A 27,176-nucleotide genomic window follows, 5' to 3' on the forward strand; every position below is an offset into this window, starting at 1 on the left:
GCCTAGAATCCACTGTGGGACAGGCAGAAGCTCCCACTGCCTTGGCATTAGGTGAAAGCTGACCAACCTAGTTGAAAAAGAGTTATACAACTTGTTTCTTTAGTGTTCTTGATGGATATAACTAACCAATTCAAGTCAGTGGAAGCTTTTAGAGTCAACCAATGTTTGCCTTTCTGTGTGAATAGTTTGGTATCCTGCGAAATTCTGCTATGGTGCAGCAGATGCCAGGTTAAGTTTACTATTTATTTTCACACTTAAGTACGAAGATTGAATGAATTAAACACTTTGGTGCAGAAACTGATCCACCTTTAACCTCCAGCACTGCGTTGCTGTTCTCACTTGGGTGAGTGCCGACCTCCCAGCATGCCAGCTCAGCCTGGCAGGGCACGCTGCTCATCTGCAGCAGGATGGTGGGATGCTTCACCTGCACTGCTGCTTGTCTGCACCACTACAGGCTATGGGATCTGACCTTTATTAGGTAACACTGAAGTCCCTTTGTAGTATGGTAAAGCAGCTTTATGCAGTCTTGAAATCTGACCCTGATACTTCAGGGAGTTTATCCATTCAGCTTCTAAATGGAGTCGGTAACATTTCTTGAAACACGACTTTGAAGGTCAAATCCTGTTCTGTCAGTGCCATATTAACCCCATTACTTCCAGTAAGGTATACACTCATTTCAGCTGTGTTACTTCTTCCCATATTACTGTGAAACTGTTAACCATTAGAAATCCTAGAAACAAAATACCCTCTTTAAAGAAGACCTCCTTACATTTCACAGTGTGCGTTGGTGAAGTGAGCTACTCTCACTTCACAAGGCTTTCTTTGCAGGAAAAAAACCCTTATTTGTTTCTGTCTGTTATATTTCCTGTCAGGCTCAAATTCCTCTCCCAGATCTTACAGTTAATTTATAGCAAGCAAATACCTCGTGAAATGTATGATCATTATATAAATACATTATTAGAGCCATTTGTCTTTTTGTTTGTAAATTCCCCAAATTGAATGTCTGGGTAATGGATGTTTATGGAGATGCAGTCAATAGCATTGAGAGCACACAGCACAACGTGGCACCGAGGTCACGAGCGAGCCACCTTATGTATGGCAGGCAGGAGGGGCTCAGTGCCTCCCATCTGGCAGTGCAAACCCAGTTCCTTTAGAAAAAAAAGTGCTGGTGTTGATGGCTGAACAGACTTGTCCCGTCCGTGCTGGTGCAACAGAACCGATGTTCACACTGCTTTGTTTTATGTCTGGTGTGGAAAAGCCCATGCTCCCCATGGAGTTAATCATGTGCCTGACCACAAACACATGGATTAAAGTCAGTTTTTCAGATGACTGTAACTCTATTTCTCCGTTGAGAGAGAGACCAATTCATTATTACACTTGATAAGCTTAGAGTACTTGTGTTATCTCATAATATGTTAGCGTGAGGATCGTCCTTGTGTACCACCTTCTATTAGGTCGGGATACTGTTGTTCCTGGAGCAGATCTTGCCCTACTTCGGTGCAATTGCAACACAAGTAGGCATTTGTACTAGTGCAGAAACCTTCACAGCACTTTCATATTTTATATCCTTTAAGGACGATAAAGAAAAAAATATATATGCTGCAAAATAAAGGAATTAGCCCATATCCTGGAAGGCCAGAGGGCCACTGTGCTGAAGTGGTGCTTGAATCTATTAGAGATGAAGTGGAGAGGCTTTCTAGCCCTGCCTTGTTTGTTTTGGCTGGCTGTTTGCTGCCACCTTGCTGAGGTTTTCTTTGGCTGCTTGAATCTGCTCCAGAGTCATCAGAACCTGGAAACTGCCAAAACTGATGATGAATACAAGGGAGAGAGTGTTGCTGCAGTGCAAGGAAAGTGCCAGTTAGCCATGGAGTAAAGAGCACTGATATCTCTGGCACTGTAGCCTGTGGTATGCTCAGTGCTGTGGGTACATGTTGCCATTCTCCCAAGAATGGAAAGCAGATTATCTGCTCTCACGCCCTTCCTTCTGGTAGAGCTAGTGATACAGAGCAGGTTTATCAGCACTGTCTCACATGGGACTGAAGGGGTGAAGTTGAGGTTTTGTCTGTGCTGCATCTTGATCTGATTAGGAGAAGATGCAGCACGCAGGCTCCTGCAGAGCAGCTTTGGGGTGGCACTGTGCAGCCAGTAAGGAGAGGAGACACAGCTGTACCTGCGTGCAGAGGGATGCAGGCTGAGCTGGAGCCTAGAATTTCAAACTGGTGTTCATTCCAGAAGCTACACAACATGCGGGATGAACGTGCAAATGCAGCTGGTGTATGGATGGCACGTGACTCTGTTGGGTGTCAAATGCTTTTAAAAAGGTGCTGTGACTTCCAGCTCTGTGTTGGGGAGCTTTAGATAAGGCTGGAAAATGCCTTGTTTTGCTTGCCTTCTTTTCTTATTCCTGGGTAGAAGGTCTTAGTTACTGACTTTCAAACTGCTGAGCAACTTTGAGTCCCCTGTACATGCTTTAGAAAACAAAAACCAAAGCAAAACCAAATCCCTCTCTTCCTGGCACTGAAGCACTTCCAAGCATGTTGCCTGTGTCAGGCTGTCCCAAACGGAGAGGTCAGCTCTGTGGTGGTGGTGATGGCCACTGCCACCATTTATATAACTGAGAGTCGGCATTTTGTAAGCAGCAGTGTTTAACTGGCAACGTTACCCATGGGTTTGCACAGTGCCGCAGGAATGCTTGCTAGCTGAATGAAAAGACTTAAGATATAAACACATGGAAAATCCAGTCTTGTTCCGAAAAAGTGTAGTGTTGCTGAGGTCCCCATAGGTTTGGCAACTGGAGGTCGGGCCACAGCACGAGGCATCCCTAGGGATGCAGGAAGCTGTTTGTTCTGTAACTTTTGAGCCCAGAGATTCAGAAAATCCTCACAGTAATGCAAAATAGGTCCTGGTTTGCAAAACCAACATGTGTGGGGCTCTGCGTTTCTAACTGCAACTTGCTAACAGCAGTGACTATGTAAACAGGCTTCACCTGGCACTGTGTTTCAGGGCACCATTGCTCACAGCTTGTTCTTGCCTGGATTTTTCTTCCATAACTGCCAGTTATGCAAACTGATGGATTTAACAAACTTCTGCCTTTTGTAGCAAGTATTGCATAGAACAAGGACAAAGTGAAACTCTAACATATGGCTAAGTTGCTCATCAAGCATTGTGCCCTAAAGGAGACAAATTAACACCATCCTCTACTCCAGCACAGAGCTGCACACCTTGGGTGTCCCAGGCATGGTGTGGTGGCTGGGAGTGGAGGGAAACCACCTTTGTGAGGGACCTCAGTGGTGCACCTGGTTATCCTCAAACTGAGGAGCACATTCATAGGAAGGTCGCTGTGGCAAAGAACACCTGCAGAGGAGCCAGGTAAATGGGAGAGTGATAGCCAAATTAAGGCACTTCTGCTCAGACCCACAAAGGAGGGTAAACAGAGTGCTGTCGAAATTTTAAGTAAATCAGCAGGCAGGTGTGTCCTATGTTGTCACACACTGAGAGCTGTCAGAGGGGGGTGGGTGACAGGGTGGGCTTGGTCGTTTTTCTATTTTACTTTCAACCCGGAGGCGGCTAAATAGGAATGGTTTAAAATAGTATCACAGTTGCCATGGTTACTCGTCTAAATTGAAAATAGAGGTCTGGACTAAGCTTATAGTCTGTCCGCCAAAGCAAAACTTGGACCTGAGTGATGAAACCTGAGTGGGTTTGAGGAGTCACGCCGAAGCTCGCGCTGCTGCAGTGGGTGATTCAGAGCACGCGGGTGTGCTTGACGTCACCCAGCAGCTCCAGCATGGCTTCACATGGGCCTGGAGACATTGCAAAGGGAAAAATCCTTCAAGCTTCAAACGTTTTCCTCTTTTTTTTTCTTGCCCCAGGAGGTCTGGAAAGCTCAGAAAAAAAATGCCATAATGCTGCTCTGCTGTGAATTTTATTTTGCAGATGTTACTGTGCAACAAAGCAGCAGCAAATTTAAAGTAGTTCAGATAGATAAAAGCATCCCATTAAGGTAAATTCAGTGTATTTGTCCCAGGAATGTGTGGCAAATGTGTGTCTAATTACAGATAAGGCCTCTAAGCCTTTCATCTTCTTTCAGTGAAAAAGAATCTGCAAGTAAAGTGGAAACACAAACGTGTTTTGGTGAAATGAGATGAAGGTCTTTTCAAGGATTTGGCTATTGCAAATGAGTCCCGCTCGAGGGAATGGAAGTGTTTCCTCCTATCCTTCTGCTCTGTGGGTGGCACTGGAATTACCAGGACAACTCACCGCAGTTTGCACTGGAAATCTCTCACTTTGAGATAAAAGTCTGTGGTTCTGCTTTTGGAAATTTCTTGTTCCATCTGTTCATTTTCAGACGGGAGGGCAAATCAGTACCAGGTCTGGTGAAGATGCTGGAGATGCACAGAAGACATCAGCTGAGCCTGGCCTGAAAAGTGCATGCTTAACATTGTGTCATATTTCCTCTCCGATTTCTTGCTCAGTAGGTGGTAGAGAATTAGTGCTTAATTACTTGCAGGCTGTGGACAACAACCAACCCCCTTGAACTGTTTACATTGTGGGTAGGGCTGGAGCTGAGTGTTCTTTGTGGGTTGGTCTTTCTCAAACTCTATGGAAGACTTTATAGCACTTCTTTTTTTATCTTTTATAACATACGTGTTTGCTTCTAAAGAGCTTTTATTTATATATTTAAAAAAAATCCAAAAAAACAGAAAACAACAAACCCACAGCCAAACCATACACATTGTGTATGATACATTCAGTTTATTTCGTGCAGCTTTCGTCCTTGTCAGGAGGCACAGCCTGTTGTCTGTGCAACTCTGGGAGACCGTAATGGAGCAGAAAGTCAGATCGAAGCCTAAAAGGTGGAGCTGGAGTTCTAGACATGCTTGGATACAAGGAATTACATCTAGCAAACATCACTTGAATAAAACATTAATTTCCCATTAAGCAACATTATGTTGCTGTGATAATTGTTCCTGTTTTGAGTGATCCTCATTTCCTGCATCTCTCTGGTGACTCATCACAGCGGAGATCTCGACCATTCTCCTTTGCAGATGCTCTCAAGATGTCTATTCCCAATCTGAGTCAGCTTCTTTATCATTATCCTCCCCTCTCAAAGCTATTGTGCTGTGGGAATGTATGCCTTGCTAAGGACTTCATTCTCCTTTAGCATACAAGTGACTGGCAGCTCTGGCTGCACTTTCAAATTTAAATCAAGTTTTAAGAAAGGTTGTGAGTTAAAAATTCACATTTTGTGTTTTCACATCTTGAATCTGTTGTGCAGCACAGCCTCGTGTAACCCTTATGTGCCCCTGGGGCTGAAGGCACGACGCACAGGTGTCTTAAGGGCACAATACATGTGAGAGTTAGCTGGAAGGGTGCTCTTCTTGAGGTCTAATGCTATGATTAATGTTTGATTGTGAAACACCACCAGATTTTTTGCCAGGAGTCCTGTTGGTAGCTCATCACGCTGAGCCTCTGATGGAATCTGATGTCTGACACAGTGCAGTGCCATGAATAAACAATTTGTTTTGGTTTGTTGAGCCCTCACTGCTTGAGCTAAGCACTCTGAATTGGCCCACAGCTCCTTGGAGTTGTGCTGTTATTAGTTGTATGGCAACGTGACTCCTGGGCTGCATAGTTGTGTGATTCTCTATGGAAGATCTTTAGTTTTAATTGTCTTTCCCACCGCTCGTATTGTTGGCAGGTATTTAAGCTTCACACGTTGTGTTTGGGGAAAGGTTTTATTTCTGTACTGAGGAGAAGTCCGAGTAGTAAAGTTGCATGCTGATAACAGCAGTCCCTCCATGAATGAGGAGCTGTGGCACAGTGCCATGCCTCAGACAGTTCTGAGATATATCTGTCACTTGAGGTGGTTACCTCAGCTGTCAGTCTGTTAAAATTATCTCCTCTTTATATAGCCAAAAAATGATTCAGTCCTCTTGCTTATTGTATTACCTCAAGCTCCTGGTATGTATTACATATGCAATCAAGAAATTAAAGAGTCTGAAGCTGCAAGATTTATTTAGTGGCATTAATGACTGTTTGCTAGTAATTTGATTCAACAAGATGAGAAATGTATTTCTGAATTGTCTTTTAATGAGCAGATGAGTGGGTTTCTGTATCGCTCTAAAACTTCAGTCTGTCACTTCATGTCTGTGTTTTTACAGATGCAATGGGTTCGTTATCTCTAGGCGAGGTAGCAGGCAGCTGTGGCAGCTTCTTCGATTTTAAAGGAGTTCATTTTAAATATCCCTATTAGCTAACAGAAGAGAAAGAAACTCTCTTGTTTGTTTCAGAGGTATTTCTTCTACTGTAGATTTGATACGTGAAGGAAGCAGAATTGCTAGAATCAACTGTGAGTGGTTCCCCACTCTGAATATTCATACATTATTTTTGTGCCTTGTGATCCTATGTGATCAGGATTGCTGTGATTGGAACAGGATGAGCAACACTGTGTGTGGGGGGGGGGGGAGGGAAGAAAGGGGGGAAGTAAAAATAGTTTTAGTTAACTAATAGATTTACGTAATGCTCCAACAGTTCATATCTCAGCTGAAGTTTTCTGGAAGGAAGGAAGGAAGAGAAGTGAGGTAGAGGCAGCACCTGGGGGTGGGGTGCCTGAGTTCCCCAAGCAGGAAATCAGCACCAGGCACCTGTGGGTTCTGCAGAACCAGTGAGACGATGGCCTCCATTCCATCAGCCCAACCAGCTCAGCCCAAACACATCTTCCTACAGAGCTCTGAGATGCCTCTGTGGGAGGGGGAATCTCACAGGCGTTTTTCCTCTTGCAGTTTCTGCTCTGAAAACTATTTGTGTGAGAAGATGTAGGTCTACCTGTTTAAAAAATATCAACATTTATTGCTTCACTTAAATATGGTCTTAGTTGTCCTAAATACTGGTTGTGCAAGCAGAGTTTTGGGAGGGTAGATATTTCAAAAGAAGTCTTCCAGAGGTGATTTTCAACTTAGTCCATGGCTTATTCACAGATACAAACCTTGGCAGTGTTATTCAAAAGCCATGTACTATAAGACACTGCAGATCTACACTCTTTTATTTTTTTTTAAGCTGTCAGATTAAGCTGTAGAAAGTGCCATACATGAGATCTAATGAGACATATGGCTGGTCTTGTTGTCTTGTTGTTTGTTGTTTTTTTTTGCCTGCTGAAATAAACTTGCAACTATGCAAGTTTTTTCTCTTCTATGTAAGTAAATCATAACTACTCTAGTGCTCATACCTGTGAGCCAGAGCTAGTCGAGCTAAGTCTGCCTGGGGGAGTTGGAAGCACATTACATAGATATAGTAAATCAAGTGAACAATGCACACTTTGCATGAACTTCTCAGTGTTAGCAGAGGTGGGGATTACTCAAAGGATAATTTCTGCCTGGATAGGATGATCTGCTGGCTTCTTCCCAGAGGAAGGAGTGATGTAGGCTGCTCCAGGCAGAGCTGCAGCCCTGGGCTCTGCCATTAGGGCTGCCAGTGGGCACCAGCAGCGGGGCCCTGCCTCACATGAACAGTGCCAGGGGCTCCAATTGGTGCCATGGGGTCATCCCAGCACCCCAGTGTTTTGACTGTTCATCCAACTTGAGGGAATTTGCTGGCACCTAGCAGATAGCAGCCATGTTGCACCTCCTTCCCCTTTGGCTTGGCAACCAAAATGCCTTGGCACCAGCAAAGGTTTTGGCACGAGAGCTGGCAGCCTTCGCTTGGGAGAGTGACATGGAGCAGGAGCTTGGTTTAAATGTTTTGCCTTCTTGTTAGAGGAGTCTTTTTAGAGGAGCTGTTGCCAGGAGAACTGGGAGATATTAACCTCGCTAAAAAAAAGATAACTGCATTATCTTTTATCATGATTCCTGTAACGTAGTTTCCTTAAACCCTGCCAGTTATAAAAAGAAAATGAATGTGTTTTTTTCATTAAAAAAAAAAAAAAAAAAAGTTAGATAATCTTTTATTTATGAGAGAAGGAGGGTAGGAAGGGGGATTTGCATTGCCGTAGTTCTGGGAAGTGGAGACTGCCAGTATTAAGAGAAAAAGATCTTCTTAAGATGGTAAAAACAAAACAAAAATAAAGCTGCATGTTAGCTGGGATTCTACATCTAAAAAAACCCCAAGAACATTCTGTAAAGGTGATGTGTGATGGACCTATTTGTTTCACTGAGGTAACAAAGGAAGAAAAGAGTTGTGTGAGCAATGAAGATAAAATGAAGATTACCACAACCATGCTACAGACAACTTCATGAATGGGAGCAGTGCCTCATTTTAGCAGGCAAAGCCATTCCTAAGGCATTGGGAAGATTTTCAAGATTATGGATAAAGAGAGGTTATTGTGAGTTAGACTGATAGGATTCAAATTTATGGCTTTATTGAAGGGAAAGCATCCTCAGCTGGAAATCATTCTAGTTGGTGTCAGGTCAGGCCGACCTTAGAAGTTAAATACAAATAGTTGCTGAGGATGTGGCCATATTGCAGTGGGAACATTTGCTGAGTTATGACTGTAGTTACAATCAGGAGTCATTTTTTAAATTGCTGATTGCAGGTATAGCCTTGTCAGGTTTTGGATCACTTGCATTCCTGCAACAGTTGAGTGGATGGTGCTGGCAATATGGTTCACTAACTCAGTTTATAACTTCTTTTCTTATGTTGGCCTGGATTGTGAAAATATTACCTCAAGATTTAAAAATGTTAAGTCTTTCTTTTTAGCAAATATCACTGGATGTCAAGAAAACATATCAAATTTAATTGACTTCTTAAACATGAAGTGTTTTGGAACTATTCCATGGAAATAACAGTTAGAAAGTCTTACCTGCCGGCACTGTTACTGTTCGAGTTGGATCTGTAAGTTGTTGGCAGAGAATTGGGCAATTTGGGCTCTTGCTGCTCTTGGGCTGAGACTGTTAGAAGCCAGATGTTGGCTCTTGGGGATTAATGTAATCTTTTGGGTTTAAATGCCAATGCATTGTTCTCGTTTGCAGTTTTTGTTTTTTGTTTGTTTGTTTGCTTGCTTTATGTGCCAATCTCATTGTACAGATGTTTGCAAATCTCTTTTTAATCACTGATTCTCAGTGACAGCTGATGTTATCCAACTTTTTGTCTTAGATTGAAATTGACACAAAGCCTTGGGAAGCTGTGAGACAAAAGTTTCCTTAACGCTAGGCAATTCAGCAACAGTAACATGAGAGAAATTTTACAGAGGAAGAAAAGGTAGAAAGCAAAATTGTATTCAGAAGGCTTCTTTTCACTTCTTTCAGTGTTTAAGATTGCTTCCCCTCTGGATAACTATAATCTGCAAATCGAGTGCATAGAGTTGCACTAATTATTAGTTTAACAGATGATGGTGTGGGAAAGTAATTAGCCTTAAATAACAAATTGTCATGCCATGTCAGATGGTTTTGCTTTATACTTCATATGCTGCAAATGTAAGTAATCTTAAAATCGTTATGAATGCATGAAAGCTGTTAACTCAGTTTTCCATGTTCTTTCAGCTTACTGAAATGTTACTCACTCAGTTATAGTGCCAGTCAGTTCATGTGCACACTGTGGAGATTAAAAGTCGTATTAAATCAGTGAACTGCTGCACCTGAATATAATCTTTTCCAATTGTATGGATTCAATGTAAGTATCATATCGCTTTCATTTCATCCATTGGTTGGTGCAGAGGGGCACAGCACATGCTGGTACTGCCTGCAGTGTGATGGATCGCCTCTTCCCAGGCCCTCCATGCCTGCTGGAAATGAGCTCAGGGCTGAGAGCACTTTGAGCACTGGGAGCCCTGACTGCAATCAGCAGCTTTGCTGAGTCAGGGAGTGAATGGGCAAAAGGGTTTAGGAGTGACTAAGGGCTGAGGGGAGCACATGGATCGTGTAAGCAGCGTCGTGCCCCATCAACATAATGTCAGTAATTGAGGGTTTTTTGGTTATTTGTGTGGGGTCCTGACATAGAAGGGGAGAGATTTTATTTTATTTTCTGTTGTTGTAGTGTTTCCAAAAAGACACATGAAAAGTGATAGCATTTTCAGGGAGATAAGGAAAGAGGATCACATAAAATAGGAACTATGTATGCACTCAGCAAAGGGAGAAGACTAAGGAACTCAGAGATGAAAACCAGTAGTGAAAGGTAGAAACCTTCCAGGGTTAAGAGCCAAAGGAAACCAGCTGGGCTCAGATGGCATCACTTAGTGTTGTAGGGCACTGGTGCTGTAGTTACTTGTGTCTGCTCCTGCAGCTGGGCTGCCAGTGCTCTTATCTGCTTGGTACTGTGCCATGGGAGTGGCACTCAGCTCCTGGTCACAGCTGCCTGCACATCACTGCCTTTGCCAGTGTAATGTGGATGAGGCAAGAATGTTGGAGAGAGCTCACTAACCTGCAATATGTGGATGGTGGTCTTCTGTTGACAAAAGCTGAAATTTATAACAAACTGCCTAGAAAACTGATGTTCCCAAGAGCTTTCTTCCTGCCTTTTGCCCTGTAGCCGATCTTTCATTACGATGTGGTTGCAATGCATTTCACTTGAATTTTAAAACAAACAACGCCTCCCTGAAAGCAGCCTTGCCAATAAACTCTGCTGGTGGTCCTAACCTTGCTGAAGGGTGTGTGGCTCAGTGCGGGTGCTTCTCCTGGAGCTTCGGGGCTCCCCCCAGCATGGCAGCTCCAGCCTTTGGCTGTGCTGTCCCTACAGAATGCCCTTCAGCTGTACCCTCAGACTGCACATCAGTCACAAGGACGGTGTTAGGCCTCAGAAAGCTTTTTGTCTCTTCTGAGGAAAGGACTGGAGAATCCTTTGAAACAGAATGCAGCTTGGGCTAGTTGGGTCATGACCTCCCAGAGTGCTCCTTTGTTGGAAACAGATACAGGTACGCTTGTCTTCAGTTTTTTATAAGCTTCACGTCTCTGATGTAATAATGATTTCTGGTTTGTATTTATTTTTTTTCCTGGTTTGCTGTAAAGATGTGTGCTAACACTGCTGTAGGCATATATACCCCATCTTCCTTCCACACCCCTTTGTGGCAGGTTTACCCACATTGGCAAATCCACACCAGAAGTGGGAATTTGACCCCGTATTTCCAACTGCATGGTTGGGGGAAATAATTCACCACCTCTCAGCCCAGCTTGGTGCTTGTAATACGTGCAAGCCAATGTCTCCCAGTGATTAGGAAACAGCTGGCAGCTAACAAAGAACGCTTGTCGGCTGGGAGAAGCAGCAGGTTCAAAGCTGAACCTCTCCCTCGATGAAGAAAGATGCATTCCTTGCTGGGGGAGGGATCTGGCTGGTGCCCAGCCACTGACAAGAACATGCTGTCCCATCCTGCTCTGTGCCACAGGTTGCTCCCCTGTGCTCCCTGCTGAGCTCTGTATGAGAGGATTTCTGCTTACGCAAGTTAGTCAGGTATTGGGCTTACTGATTTACTCAGTTTTAATGTGAGCTGGGGCCTTCTGAAGGTGAGGAGGGTCCTTGCCACAGGACCTCACCTCCTCTCCCACCACCAGGATCCCCTCTGGGTGTGCTGTTTGGATCCTCATAGGCCTTTCTGAGGATGAGAAATTGGAGTAAGTTGTATCTGCTGAGGAAAATGAGGGAGAGAACATGAGGGGATGCTGCTGGTACCTTCCTGAGCGCTATGGATTTCCTTTGGATACTCTGTAGTGTTGAATTTGGCTTTTAAGCTTTATTTCACATCCATTTGAGACTGCAGACACAGCACATAAAGGTGTAATTGGCAAATGCAAGGAAAAGCAGATTAGACCTCAGAGAGAAGTCATCATTTAAAAGTGTCTGAGAAGCCTGCTATTATGTGTAGAGCACTGCTTCTATGGGGTTGTTTGTAAAAGAGCTATTTTTTGCTGAGTACCTTCATGTACATAACTAACAAAATAAATCAGGTTGTCAGCTACAGAATTAAAAATCTGCGTTATAGTGCCTTACACAGAATGATGTCAGTGTGTATAAATAGTACAGCCAGTGTGCCTAGACAGCATATGAGAACTCGGCACTAAGATGTTTCTCTTCTTATCCTGGTTCTATTAAAAGAATGGGAGGGGGTGAGTTTATTTTTCACTTGTCTTCTGGTGCTTTGACCTTGCTTAGAGAATCTGTTTTTCAGGAAGTGTATTGATGCAGGAACTAAAAGCACTGAAGAAAAGACCTGCCCAGTGCTTTTCGGTCTCTGTGCGGGTTATAAATACATCCCTTTGATTCCAAGGGTGGTAATGCAGCTGGATGACTGAAGCACAGTCAAGGTGGTAACCACACACTTGAGACCAAGCTGAGACTGCGGAGCCACTTTTAGAGTGAAGGCAGTCTGTGTAACTTGCTTTTAATGATGTCAGTGGTTACTGTGATCGTGCTTGTAGCTCTTGAGCATACAAGAAGCTTTGTATGAAGTAATTACTGGGATTACATGAAGATATTACTTAGTTTTATTGGGTTGTGAGTATGCTTTTCCTTCATCCAGAAAAAATGGGATTCTAAATGAAGATAAGGATTGTACTCATTTTCCTTAGAAATTATTTGGCCACTGAGAACTCTACAGAGGTGAGAGAAAATCTTCTATTTTAAACACGTGCAAACATTACAAAGCTTGACTCTGCATCAACATCTTGCAGCCTGAGACTATAAATGAGCAATGTCCCATTTGGAACCATTGGCTAATTCAGCTAATGGAGCACAGTTGTTAAGCTAACAACCATAATTCAAAGAATCTTATAAGGGATCCTTATCTTCCTCAGCATTGTGCTTGTCTACGTGGACTTGCATGATTTGGTAGTACTCCACAATCTCTCAGCCACCAAGAGCCTGATGTTTCAACCCCTTGGATCCCAGTTTCTTGGGTTATGACTCAGCAAGTTATTTTCCATTTGCAGCTACATCCAGATTTTTCTGGCTTTCAATATATGGACACTTAGTTCCTTTCTTACGTGCTCCCCCAAGAGGTTTCTATCACCAAGAAGTGCTTTGAATAGATTATATACAGCCAACAGCCTCTGGTACAGAACTAAGACTCTACACATATTACTACCTATTAGTAGGCTGACTGGAACAAGAAATGTGGACAATAATTTTCAAAATTGAACCATCCTAATGTTATCGTTCAGCTATAATTTGATCTTTGAACAGACCATTAAGACTGCTCCCCTGCTCTGATTTTCAGCTACTTCTGTTCTCCATCATCTCCTCCCTTATCTAGCTTCTGTTTTGTCAGCCTGAGCTATTGCTGTCTGTACATGGTATTGCTTTCCCAGCTCGTGTTTGAATATCAGAAAGGAAAGAAAATGAACACTTGACTCTTTACTTTTGTATGTACAACTAATAAACCCGGTCTTTTGGAAATGTATAGCTGAAGCAGTATATGAAGTTCTGGCTTTTTTTAATATTCCCTTTTTCTCTCTGTTTTGGATGTCTCTCACAGTAACTGTAAAGAGTCTTCGTGGGAGAGGTGAGGAGACTCCTCCACCCTTCATTAGAATTTGCCATCTTTTCCTGAATGTTCCAAAACACATTCAAATCACAGAGCTCTTCACAACTCAGTCTCTTTTCTCTCTCTTCATCTCTGCTTCCAAAGTAAAGTATGTTCAGGAATGTAAATTCCTTTAAAATTGGCTGCAGTCTGTAGTTTCCAAGTAGGAAGTGTAGCCAGAGTCCATTGCAGGAGATGCAGTTCCAGCTGAGAGTTAACTTGCAGCCATCTCAGGTGCTTGTGCAGGGTGCTGAGCCTGCCCCAGTGCTGCTGCAGCACCCAGCCCTGCTGGGCTGGCCGGGATCTCAGCTCTGTACTGACTGTGTGGCCAAGCTAGAGCCTTTCCAGCTGTGTTTGTGCTTGTTTAAATCAATGTGCGTGTTAAATCTTGAGAAGGAAAAGCATGGCAGCTATCTCTACAGCTCACAGAACTCATAAAATGCTGAGTCTGCTGAAGAAATAGTTTCTGGAGAGACAGATAGAAGCTGTCAGCTAATGAAATGCTAATCAATTCACAGCATTCTTATGATTATTTCATGCTTTGAAGGAGACAGATGTTAACTTGTTGAATGTTCCCTGTAGGAAGCACTGTCATACTTGTTCCCACTGTGCCTTGTACAGGACTTGAGTCAGCAAAGGGCTTCATTCACCATGTGGGTAAGCTTTATCAGTGCCATGGAACTAAGGACTTGCTTTAGAATAGGCATGCAGTTATTCTGCATATTGAAGGGCTTTGTGCTCTCCTTTTAATAAAGATCAGGTATGTCTTGTAGGCTGCCTTGGGTGCTGGTCAAAACCCTATAGAGTTAAGTGAAAACATCCACCTTTGCCACAGCTTGCAGTAATGATGACCTTATTTCAAGGTGACTTCAGGAACAGTGCTTGCAAATCTACAGTGGTATCTTTTTTCTTGATGAGCAGAAAGAAGCACAACTTGCTCATTTTAATCAGCAAAATGGAGGTGAAACAAAAAATGTGAGTTTCGTGTGTGATCTGAGAGGCATTACTTTTTGACAAGAGGGAATTAAACTCTCTATGTCACTGCATTTCTTTCAGTTTGTGGTGGCCAGAGGCTCCAGTGAGGACACACAGGTCTGCAACAGGGAGAGCGGGTTGCTTAGGCTGGAAATGAGCAAAATGAGTCACACAGTCCCTCCCCTGTAAAACCATAGTAGCAATATCAAACAAGGTGCTTCATTTGCAACTTGAAAATCCCAAACCTTTAATTTCTAAAAATCTGATGCATATTGCATGGCAAAAGAGAAATTAACCAATGCACTTCCTGCTGTTGGCTGCTGAATTCCCCTAAAAGATTCCGAACATCATTATTCACCCATCCAAATTAGTATTTCCTCCTACATTTGTGGGGGATAAAAGGAAGTTTGTTATGTTGTTGACTAAAATATCCTGCTGAATTTCCATTGCAATAACCGCTCTGGCACAGAGTGCTTCCTGGAGAATTTAAACCTCCTTGGGGTTAATGGATCAAGGCAGAACCGTGGGCCATCAGCTCTTCCAGCCCATCATTAATCCAGGAAATGCCCTGGGCTGCCATCATTATTGCTGAAATTCTTGCACAAACACTGATTGCAGAACTTCATAAAGAAAAGCCAAAGGAAATGAGAGAGCTCTTCAGAACACCATAAAATAAATAAACAATCTAATTTATAATTATAAACCTGACAAGGAGTACAGTAGGATACCCAAATAAGGAAGGCTGGAGCCCTACGACTCTTCTGCTCAGATTAAGGATCCCTATGCACTAATTAGAAACTCAGTGGTTCCCTTACTCCTATGTTCTGAATTTTCTGGTGAGTAATCCTCAGCCGTGTTCTAAGAGAGATGCAGGGCACGTGCTTCACGGGTAGCAGGCAGGCTCCTGAAGCGTGTCATCTCACCGTTTCTAACCTTCTCAAGGTGTGCAAGGCTGCTTGGCTGGGCCTGCTGTGTCTGCTGTTAATGTACTTTATTAAGTTACTTTCAAAGTTGTATTGAAAAATGTAGCGGAGAAAACGAGCTGACACCAGCAGCTGGTGATGAGTCAGTGAATGCATCTCCTCGGTTTGTTTCAGTGTGGTTCTTAATAGAGATGAGCATTCTATTCACAGTGAATGGCTTCTATGATAGACTTCACTTTTTTTTTCTTCTTCGCATGAGTTGGTTGTGAAGAGAGAAAATTTTAGTCTTTTTTCCACAAAATAATCTAAGAGTGCTTACGGTGAACAGTTTCTGCACAGGGTCTCCTACAATGCAGCTCAGTGCATATTCAGAGTCTGTGCTGTGTGCAGGTGTACTGATCAAAGCAGATAAAGCAGTGGTTATCTGCTTGTGGTGTTTGTTTGTTTGTTTTCCAGTACACAGCTACCTGACAGCCTACAGCTGCATCACCAAAGATGAGTGACTGTGGGTTTGGCCTCATGTGACTCTTTGTAATGAGTTCCCTTGTGCCTTGGCTCTTTGCAATTAAGCTTTGCTGGCACTTTTAGGGAACTGAACTCCAGAATAGCAAAGTAGTTTGGTTTGTCCTTGACCAGTGTTCCCAGTCCGTAGGCCTCAGACCTTTTTCACTGTTACACTCTCACACATCAGCGTGTCTTGATGGATGGCCAGCCCTACAACCACACTGTGGGGGTTTTAATAGTTGCTTGGCGAAATAAATGATTTTAACACACAGAAGTAGGAGAGCGCATAACCTGAAATCAAAACCTAACATACACATCTGTTTGCTTATTTATTTTTGTTTGCTTTTTTATTATTATTATTTTTTTTAATTTAAAATAATAAGGGGGCATTTTTTTCTGTAATTTATTTACCATTACAACCTCAGGTCAATCTGTAACTCAGAACACGTTTGTAAGTGTTTTCATTACTAAATGCTTGAGTTGCAGCAGATTGAGCGATCCTCCCCAAGTTTCCCAAGTGCTCTGGCAGCCTGTCCCTGACTACATCCCCTGATTAGTCCTATTCCTCTTAATTTTAACTTTAAATTTAAGCAGGGCTGGTGGAAATGCCAGCTTTGAAGGAAGGAGCCTACCTAGCCACAAAAAGGAACACGCAAAGAGCATTCTTTACCCAAGATAAAATCCTCTACACAGGAATTGCGAGAATAATCAGAACCAGGCTTTCCATAGCCCCAGCTCTTTTGAAAGCTAACAGACAGCACAAATACACTCTGTGCAATATCTGGGGAAAAAACGTTGAGGAGGTAAATACAGCCAAGGCTACGCTGAAGGGCAAGAAACATTATACCTCCTTTGAGTTACTGTAGTAGCTAATTGAAGGATGATTGTGTATGTGCTGCTGCACTTTAAATTCAATGACAGAAGGATAAATCCAAATAAGTCAAATTTTTAAAGGCAGAAAGATATTGTTTAAGTTTTTAGCTGATGAGGAAAGGTTAAAGAATGTATTTAGCTAGGTTTTTTGGGATCCCTCCCCCCTTTCAACCTGGAGCTAATAAAGGGTGCTGTCATGGAAACATTAAAGACCAAACATAGTCTAAATTATCTGACCTCTGGCACAGGTAATACAAGTTTTGACTTACTAGGATTATCCAGAACTAAAGCCTGAGGGAATATAAGGTTGCTATTCATTCACACTTTGAACAAAATCTGCCAAACAATCCTGGCTGAGGTTGTGTTGATGTATGTCTGTATTGTACAGTGCATAGTAAAATGAGAACATTCAGTTTGTTTTATCCAGTTTTTCATTGTGCCTTTGGGCAGACACAACTCTTCATATTTTGCCAAGCAAGCCAGCATAAGGAATTTATGAAAAAAGAATAATGTAGGAAACAGAGCATTTTCAGACTGAAATGGAAAGCAGATGCCTCCCAAGGAGTAAAGGCAATATAACAGGAACATGGGTGGATGGTGGGAAGGATTTCTAAAGAGACACAGGTGACTGAAGAGGAAGTGGAAAAGGTAGAAAAATGCTTTGCTGCATGCAGTTCAAAATGAAGTCAGGTTGCTGCAAGTGTGGAAGGCAACCCTTGCATTACTGTGATGATGGCATGGCAAATTGAGCCCAGTAGGAATGGAAGAGGATGATGGAAAAGAGGAGAGAAGGATTAGGATCTGGACTGAAGCCATGAGATGTGTGTTGAACTCTCAGCTCAGCCTATATTTTTCTTGCAATCTGCTTTATTCGTTATTTGCAACGAGAGGAGCCTAAAAGCCTAATGAGCACAGGTGGGTTAAACCTCCTCCCCAGCAATGAGCTAACTGAGGGTTTGGTCATGGAAACACTCAGGAGCAACTTTCATTTCAGTAAGATTTAGGGTCAAGTATGCTCCTGAACACTGAGTCACTTTGAGGAGCCTACAGTAACCTGCACAGAATGACCCATATGCTAATGGATCTGGGAACGGGTCCTGAAGAAAGCTTAACCAGTCCTCATGATGTAAGTGATAGTTCTGTTTCAAGTGAAAGCAGCTGGATTTAGGGCTGTGTTGTCACCCTTCCCTCCCTCCCCTATTTTTGCCAAGATAAATGTTCTTCTCCACTCTACCTTTCCTCATTAAAATGTCTTCTTAGCTGTCTCAGATAAATCAAGAGAAGAACACGTTACACCACACAACCAAATGGTGAAATTCAGTGAGGGAATTTAATAAAGTCTCTCAAACTATTGATAAGATAAGAAATGACAGCCTATTAGGAGGTAAAGCTAGAGTACGTTTTTTTATTTATTAAATCTTTAAATGAGGAAGAAGTTGGAGCAGATAAAAGTCCCACTGCAAACAGGTATTTTTCACTATTTCAAAAACTGCTTGAAGTTAATCACTGTCTGAAGTTCTTCATTATTTGCTGTAATATATGAATTTATGTTCTCAGAAAACCATTTGATAAGGAAATACAATGCCTTATTTCTCCTGTGCAAGCAAATAATTCTTGTGATATGTGTGTGTACAGGTCTCTAGATATCCTTTCCTTTAAAAGGGAAGATAGACATAAAGCCATAAAAATCTCAGCACTTTTTTCTTTTAATGTTAATAACGAAGAGGGAAGCAAGTTCTGAGCATTGGCTAAGCAGGAAAAGCAGCACTGTGCTTTGATCCCCTCCTCAGCCACGTGTGCTGATGTAAAGATGGTGGAAACCACTCCTGTTCTGAGCTAATGATGTTTTGGTTCTTTCTGCACTCATTTCTGGTGAGTGACGGTGATTAGGGGCAATCTATCCCACCAGATGAGCTTTGACACTAAATAAGATGTTAATAAATGCTGGTGCTGTACTCCAGTGAATCGGGAGCCAGCCTTTGTGCCTTGGGAAGTCATGGGTGTCACTGGACAGACCCACTGACTGCCTGCACCCAGCAGCTGGGCTGTTCCCTTGGCCTGCTGCAGGCGATGTGGATGGGGCTGGTTTGTGCCCTATCTGCAAATGGGCAGTTTGTGCAGTTGCTTTTTCAACATTTCTTTCCAGCTTAAGGGCTGCGGCTGTCAGCTTCCCGTCTGGATGAGCAATGAGGTCCTTCAAAATGAAGACGTGTTCTAATTTGAGTGTCTTATTTTCTGGAAGACTCTACATCCTAGTTATTAATCCTAGTGCACAAACTAATTTCTTTATTTCATTTGTTTCTTCTTTGTTTTCTGATTACTTTTTTGTTTGTTTTGTTTTTATTTTCCCCCAAAAAATGAGTACTATAATTTTAAGGAATATTGTTTTCCTCTGCTGTAGCAGCTGAACAACATACTTCATTAAAAGAACAAGCGCTCAGCTCAGTTGTGATTTTTGCCTCTTTCACACATGAGTACCTGAGTCCAGCAATTAACAGCATAAATTAAAGCCAGTGTTAGGGAGAGAGCTGCTTGGGATCAGGGCCCAACACGTTGCTCAGCCTCTGAAATACTGCTTATCTCAGTGCTTTGTGCTTCATCTGGAACGTGGTGCAGTGACTTTATGTAATGGAAATCTGTATTTGTGAACAGTGTTGCCATTGAACTTGAGCTGTGTCTTGGATCACATGGTTGTGCCCAAGCCCCTGCAATATGCGTGTTTATCTGGGTCTCTTTGTTGACAAAAATTATCATCTAAAGCTCTTCACTGTGTTATGGTTCCTACAGTTATTTTTAGTAGGGAGGGAAATCATTGCTTATTTTAAATGAATGAAATCTGGGTAATGTTAAAGCTAATAGCCAAAATGTAACGCGTGTGCTGCTCTTGAGTGGAGAGGTGGATGAGTTGGTTGGTGTGATTCTGAGGAAAAGCTATGAAGGTTCATCTGCCCTGAGGAAAAGCAGAAGACTATGGTTCATCTGCCTTGTGCTGGGTCGAAAAAAACACCATTTTGAGCAGGGGAATGGTGGACAAGAATATAGTAATAGCTCAGTCAGTGAGTCTGTGCATTCACTGAAAGAATGGGTATCTGCACGACTGGAGTTATTCATTGGTGCAAATGTTCTGCACCCCAAGTGAGAATGGAAGAAATCAGAGGTGTTAAATTGTGTTAATGCTCTGAGTGGAAATTCAGGTGAAGCTGAAATCAGTGAAACTTTGATTTAATGTCAGAAAGCTTTGGAAAAAAAAAGCTGAAATATTCTTTTCCTGCTTGATCAGCCATACAGCTGGCTGATGTTTCACAATTCATGGAGCATAGTCTGTGAATATTGGGGAATAAAATTTGGTGGGGAATGTCTCTTGAAAATCTCTTTTGTCTGCTTTACTATTCTAACAAATTTATGGTTCACTGTGCGGGGAAAATATAATCTAGTAACCTTTAACTGTGTGTTTTCCCCAGTGTAATGCTTGAGCTTCAGTGAAACTTCTTAAAAAAGCACATATGTCAGTTTTTTTCTGAATTGAAGATGTGCTTCCTTGGAAGCAGCACATAAAAGCTGTGTGGGTATGGAAAACCTTAATGTGACCCCAAGTCAATAGGAAGCCATCCCACTGCTTATCAGGTCGTGGCTGGGGGCTGGGACAGCATGACATTTTAAGGCACAGAGATGGATGAGTTAAAATTCCTTGGAGGGAGAAACGTTTCTGTAAATATTTGCATTAAATTATAAATGTCTCTAGAAGGCAATACACAGTGTTTTGAGATTAGGCCAAAATGTGCTTTAGTTTCATATCTTTAAAGTGATGTAGAATGATAATTGTAGGAGATAAGTTAGTAAATTGAAAACAAGCGAGGAGACATGATGCCATCTTGCAGTACAGCCTGAAATAAATTACTTTTTGTTTTTTTTTCCAGTGAAGAAATTCATAAATAGTAAATTATCTGTTAAGAGGTATCTTCTTAAATGACTTCATGAAGTATTAAAAATGCACACAGTGTAGCAAATATTCAGGATTATGGTTTTCTCAAATGAATTTGCTTTCAAAGATGCAAATTTACTTCTAAATCATGAAAGCCCCAAATAAACAAAAATCCCATCAAAATTCTAGGTATTTTAAAGTCTGTTATACATACAGCTTAAAATTTCCAACCAGTGTTTGTGATCTTCAGTCTTGTGTGTGTATCTAGTTGTATGTATTTGTTCTCTCTAATGCACAATCAAAATCTCATAAATCCATGCTAATGACTGCAAGGCCTATTATGAATTATTCAGTTTTTTAAATTCTTGATTGAGATGAAATGCAATAGCTTGTTCATTTTATTGTAACTGCATTCTAGATTTAATTATTCGCAAGATCATAATAAAAGGCAATATATTTTGTAAATATGACTGCTTAATATTATGGCACTTCAATGAGGCAATCTGATATTGAATCTTTAGTGAGGAATGAGTAGCTCATTTTTATTTGAATTATAAATCAAGTAGAATAGTGCAATATAGATTAGTAATTCTGCTGTGTTCTTAAACTAGCAACACTGTAGCTATGGATGTGTTTCAACACTTGGTAAAATTAATGGTGTTTCTACCAGGGATTGAATTAAAACTGTGTTGAAAAACTGTTCTGTAGTAATTTTCCGTAATTATCTGGTACCAGCTGTATTTTCTGCTTACTCTGAATGCAGATATCATTCTTCTCATGTCATATAGTAACTCTTATATGTAACACAACTTTAAGACTCTAAAAGACAGCATTGAGTCTGCTTTGTGTTGCCTCTCCCCCTAAAACTTCAAGAAAACAAGGTAAAACTTACAAAAAAGTGAGGTGCAGCCTCATTTCCCCTTCAAGACTCAGGATCTGTGCACAGGAATTTTTTTGTGCTTCCTCACTTCTCCATGTAAACACGTGGAATGTCATGATTGGATTTTGTGGGCACAAAAAGCATGGTTTCTTTTTCCTGGAAGCACAACCCTGCCTCTTGTCCATTGTTGGAACTGATTAACTGCTTTTCTGGAATCTCTGTTGGTTGATTCACTGCCAAAACATACTGAAGGGTTGGGCGATAGGTGGCACAGTGTTTGCTGCTATGGGCCATGAGATTACTGCTGTTCCATCCATTGGAGTTAGTGACAAAAAGTTATTTTCCATGGACCATTTTCCCTACTCACTGGAAACTGTAATTAAAGAATGGAAATATTTTTACCCCTAGTAGGTAGCCCAAGTGGGCTCCTTGTTGGAAGCGAGTTTCTGGGTCCGCACTGCTCAGCAGAAGCAGGACACCAGGCAGCAGCCATGCAGAGCCCCCTCACCTCCAAGGCAGTGAGCTTCACCTTCAGCCCTGAGCTCCTCTCATCCTGCCCGTCCTTAGTGCTCTGGCACAGGCATATGGCGAGACCATCCCCAGCAGGGCTCCATCTGGAGTGCTCAGAGCTGCTCCACTCTATTGCGCTCAGGACTGTTATGGCACAGCTACAGTGTGTGCAAAATGAACCCTGTGGGCATCAAAGCATGCCAAAGGAAATGCAGCTTGCTCATTTTTATCCCGCAAGATCTCAGTCACTAATACAACATGCATACTTTATTTTTCTTTCTTATTTTTTTTTTCCCTTAGATACAGTTTTCTAAAGTGGTTTTCTCATAAACAGATGTGTCGTGATAGAAAGCATCATATTTTGAATATATATTTAATTTTTCTAGTTGCTTCTTCTAAAGCAAGCCATGCTGGTGATGAGAACTTTACAGTTTCAGTTCCAAAATGTAATACTGTCTCCTAAATTAACTGCAGCAAGTACAAAGGAATCGTTTATTGTTGAGGAGTTTTCTATTATTTGCAGATGTACCAAATTTCTTAATGTTGAAGATGGCACTACACATCATTTAAACTCCTTGATCTTGAGATCCAGTGGCCATTTAGCTCTATAAGATTATACATAAAATTCTACTGTTGTCTGAAATGGAATAACTTCTATGAATGTGACAGCAGAAATGTTCTGGTAGTGTAGAGCACTGACTGAGCACCTGAACTCAGTTCTTTCTGAACTGAGCACCATGGATACCCAGATGTTTTGAATTGTAACCAGTTAAGCAAACATTTATAGTTGTGTTAGATTTAAATATATATATATATGGTTTGATACAACATACCAAATGCAGACAAAAGAGGGGATTCAGCTAACTTCAATAAATGTGGCCTATTGGAGAGGTTGCCATCTAACATAAATGCAGGAGGAGAGAGTTCTCTGTTAGGATGGATAGCAGCAGAGGTGTTCTCTGAGCCTGAATGCAGTTCCCAGTTCCCTAATAAGATCAACATAGTGTAAGGCCAGTCTAGTTGAGACTGTTTTCCAAATCTTTAGTTTTGTTGGTGTAAAAGTCAGGGTGTAGATGGTGTAGATCAGGGAGCAGATTATCTTCAGCAGTGCCATCTGTAGCAGGGGCATTTTTCCCCAAACCCTTGTAGAGAAAGAGGCCTGCCCTGCCACTGTAGGCAGAACTGATTCGGGAGAGGTTTACTTAAAAGGAGGCTGAGGGATGACCTTGGAATTACGTTGTTCCACACGTCTACGTCTCATCTTGAGGCACAGCTTCAGGGTGCTTTTGTGTTGGTTCCTCTTCATGGTAACAATCCATGCCATAGACAGGCCTGGGAGGATTAATAACATGCACAAATTGTTCCTTATCTCCATATAAATGGATTTTAAGGGAAGTGGAGCACTTCAGATGGAAGGGAGCAGGCACTGCTCCAACTCGTCAGCGCAGTGCCACTGCCTCTTAGTCTGAAGCACTGCCTTTATTATGTGTGCTGACATGTATACCAGTGCTGTGAAATCACAGCCCTGAAGCATTTATAGCATGGCTCCTGTCTCTCTGAAAGGAATCGCTTAACTGTATTCTTGCCCAACATTTTATAACTGCTCCCAAAGTTTGGGATCTGGTAGGTGGAAGCAGGGCCATGTGCTCCGGGTTGGAGCTGGCCAAACAACATTTTTCAGTTTTTTTTTTTCAAGTGCATCAGATCGGGTTGTCTACAGGGCAGTTATGTCTTTTCTTCTATTTAAAACTCTGTCTTGTTTCTCTAATGCTACACTGAAAGACACGAGCAGGTGATCGTTCCACCAAGGTACTGCTAGTATCAATGTTGTCTTTCGGTCATTTGTCGTGTTTCTGGGGCAGAGGGCTGGTGATTCCATATCTGCCACTAGTAGAATGAATTTGCAAGCCAATATATAACTAAGTACACCACGTACTACTAAAATATCTCTTGCAGTAGTATGCATACAATTCCAGCATGTTAAGAATTATGTTATGATAGTGGCCATTGGCCAAGTTATTCTTCGGCAGGGAGGAGGGTTACACTGTTGTAAAACTGAAGATTAAAATCCAGTCCAGTGGATTGTAGTGTAAGTAGTATTAATGATACACTTCCATGTAAGAATGAATGCAAGTTTCTATTTTAAATAACTTGGATTTCTAAGAACGCAGCTGAGTACAGTTTGGCTTGAGCTTGGATACTCCAAGGTTGATTAAGGCCAAATTCTGTTGATTCAAACGGAGTCAGTGAGCAGACAGCCACTTGCTGCGAACTCTCTGTTTCCTTTGCTCGTTAATATTATATAATTCTTTGGTATTTTAAAAAGAAATTATTTTGCATATGATCAAATAAAACGTATAAAAAACCTGACCAGTTGTTATTTAAAATATCTTCTCAACTAAGAAAGCAGAGCCAAACACGATACATTCTACACCAAATATTCACTGTGTGTGTTTTGTACAGGTTCTACAAAGGAACTGATTGAGAGCTGCTGTGGAGCTGGACAGCAGTGGGCTATAGACAACGGGGAGTGCACAGAAACTCCTATCAGTGGAGCGGATGGTGATATTTGCAGGTACGTAAGTCAAAACCAATCACGTAGTACTGTTGTAGGGAGCAGCCTTTTGGAATAAATTAGGTGGTTGTCCAGTCAATGGAATGTCCAAGAGACTGGGAACTGTTTTATTTTTTTGATGTAAGTTATTGATAGACTGCAACATACCATGGTAAAATAGGGAGAAGGATTTCTTCCTCCCTTTCCTCAAAATCCAGTCAGAGCAAAAGCCTTTTAATAACATTTCTTCTACCTCTCATGTGAGCAGAGCACATATTTTTGTTTCCAAGTTCTGTGCACATCTGTGGAGTTGCAGATAAAGAGAAGAGCAAAGTATCTAAATGTGTTTGTATTCCGTTTGGCAAGTGCTAAAGGCAACGATTATCTGTACTGTTAAATGGCGTGTTTACTTTCCAGTTTGAATGGCTGCTACTTCAGCCATTGATAACACTGCTGGTATCAGTAGCATCTGGTCTGAGCAAGCGTGCCAGGTTTGAATTTATTAAGAAAAAGAAGATGGGTACAGAGAAACGTGAACAATGTATTACGCTAGCTGCAGTTCATCCATCTCTTGTTCTTCCCCCGCCACTGAAACATGCTTCAGGGAGAGCTGACTGCAAAGCTGAGATCCAAAGATCCAACATAAGCAGGTGGATTCCTCTAAGAGTGATCCCAGTGTTCTCAGCATTAAAGAAGTTTGGCAAAATCTTTTTTTTTTTTTTTTTTTAATCAAAGTTTGTATCACTGCACCTTTGTTACTGGGAGATGAAAATCCGCCCTCACTGGGAGCTGACATAACATAACCCATACACACCACTGTCCACAAAGTAAAGATAGATTAAAAAATTCCAGCCTCAGCTTAAGCAAGTGCAAATCCAATACATTAATGAGTTGCACCTGCACATATGAAGCTGAGCTTAGATGAAAAAGTCAGATCCTAAATGTTTCAGTCCCTGTGAATCCCTGGGATTTAAAAGAATATGCGAGCAGAAGTTCGTTTGTTTTACTTCAGAATTTCTGTTCTGTCCCAGTTTTAAAGATTTAAGAAACACCTCTAAATATCCTGTATAAAGGTACATTTAATGTAGACAAGTATTTGAAAAACTTCAAAGCAGAGAAGAATCTTGCTGCTTTCATTAGAAGCTGTGCCAGCACGCGGAGCTGCTCACCATTCACATATCTGTGTGCCCAGAGTTCCATCTTGTGTGCCAGATTCCCTGCAGGTAGCACAAGCTCCTGAGCTGCTGCTAACTCAGCTCAGTGCCTACAGTTTAAGAAGCAGACAATGGATGCTAATTGCAAGAATTAGTCACCGTTCTTTCGGGATAGTTGATTTCTAAATCTGGGTTTTGTAGGTGACCTCAGAGCATTGAAAGATGAATTTTTCTACGTGGAGTCTTCACATGGCAAAAACGTAAATGTTGAAGCTGTTGATGTACCTCAATGGCTCTGGACATTTTCTATTCACATCCTGACTTAGCCTATCTTTGTGTAGTTAACAACACTAACTGCAGCGTGGGAAATATGTTAATTGGAATTGATGAAGGTGAACCTTTGGAAGTATTCAGGCTAGGGTTAGCAAAGAGCTTGAAAGCAGGCAGGTAGAGGAAGGTGATGTATAAAGTGCAGTGCCCCACTTCCTTTGAGCAGAAGAATGTGAGGTGTTTCTCAGTCGTGGACATGCTGATATTTTTTGATCTGCACAGAGGTTTTATACAAAACCCCATTGCACAGTGGTGTGAATTTTATGGTCTTTCCGTTTTATCCAGAGCTCTTAAATGTCATGCAGTAAAACAAACATTTCTTATCTGAAATCTTTATTTAATGTGATTTGTCTGTTTTCATTGATGATACAGACAACGTTGGTACTGTTAAACAGTGGGAAGTCATTACGTAGGAATGTAGGAGATGTTTGTTGTAACTGGGATTACCAGGAAAAAGTTGAAAGAGTAGAAATTCATCTAGATGAATGAACTTAAAAAGGGCAAGTTACAGGAAACCCTGGGACACTGATGGCCAGATCTAAAATTACTTGCAGAGCGTGCACCACGGGCTGTATTGAGGACAGGATGTCGGTCTGGATGAAATGTCATCTGACCCCATTTAGTTGTTTTTATCTCACGACTGCAGTGTGTTATCAGAGCAGAGCAATGTTTATTTGTGTGGTACCAGCATCAGCTGTACGGGTTGTGATTTTGCTGACCCCTTCATTGCAGTTAGCCACTCATATCAGTTTAATACAGTGGCATTGCTGCACCGGTCAGATGTAATATGTAAGTTGCTTGTTCTTGAATGTGTTTGGGTAACAACCATTCATAGCTCAAAAAAAAAACATATATTTCTCTAGCTGGCAATTAATAGTAGATTAGAAAGCAAAGCATGTGGTGGTGGCAATCCCCTTCCTGTAATCAAACTCAAACCACCACTGCCTGGTTACGCTTCTCTTATGGAATCCAGAAAAACGTATGGATGTAAAGCAGACAAACCAACCACTGGCATTCTGAAAGTAGCCAAGTAGCTGTCACCAGTTGGTTTCAACTGGAATAAAAGATATAGCTTTCTTTTTTATTATTTTTTTATTTTTTTTTTAA

The 27,176-nt window shown here is 41.7% G+C and overlaps 1 protein-coding gene across 7 annotated transcripts in view; it reads left to right on the plus strand.

Moving 5' to 3' along the window:
* FBLN2 (fibulin 2) overlaps positions 1-27,176 on the plus strand; it is a 106,726-nt gene that overhangs the window by 46,256 nt on the left and 33,294 nt on the right. For all 7 annotated transcript variants that reach the window (XM_090148128.1, XM_090148127.1, XM_090148123.1 and 4 more), the window contains one exon: positions 24,495-24,606. In XM_090148128.1, coding sequence (XP_090004254.1) covers positions 24,495-24,606 — 112 coding nt within the window. The remainder of the gene's footprint in view (positions 1-24,494; positions 24,607-27,176) is intronic.

Source organism: Phasianus colchicus, chromosome 11, assembly GCF_987193195.1.
Source record: "Phasianus colchicus chromosome 11, bPhaCol1.hap1.1, whole genome shotgun sequence".
NCBI classification, from domain to species: Eukaryota; Metazoa; Chordata; class Aves; order Galliformes; family Phasianidae; genus Phasianus; species Phasianus colchicus.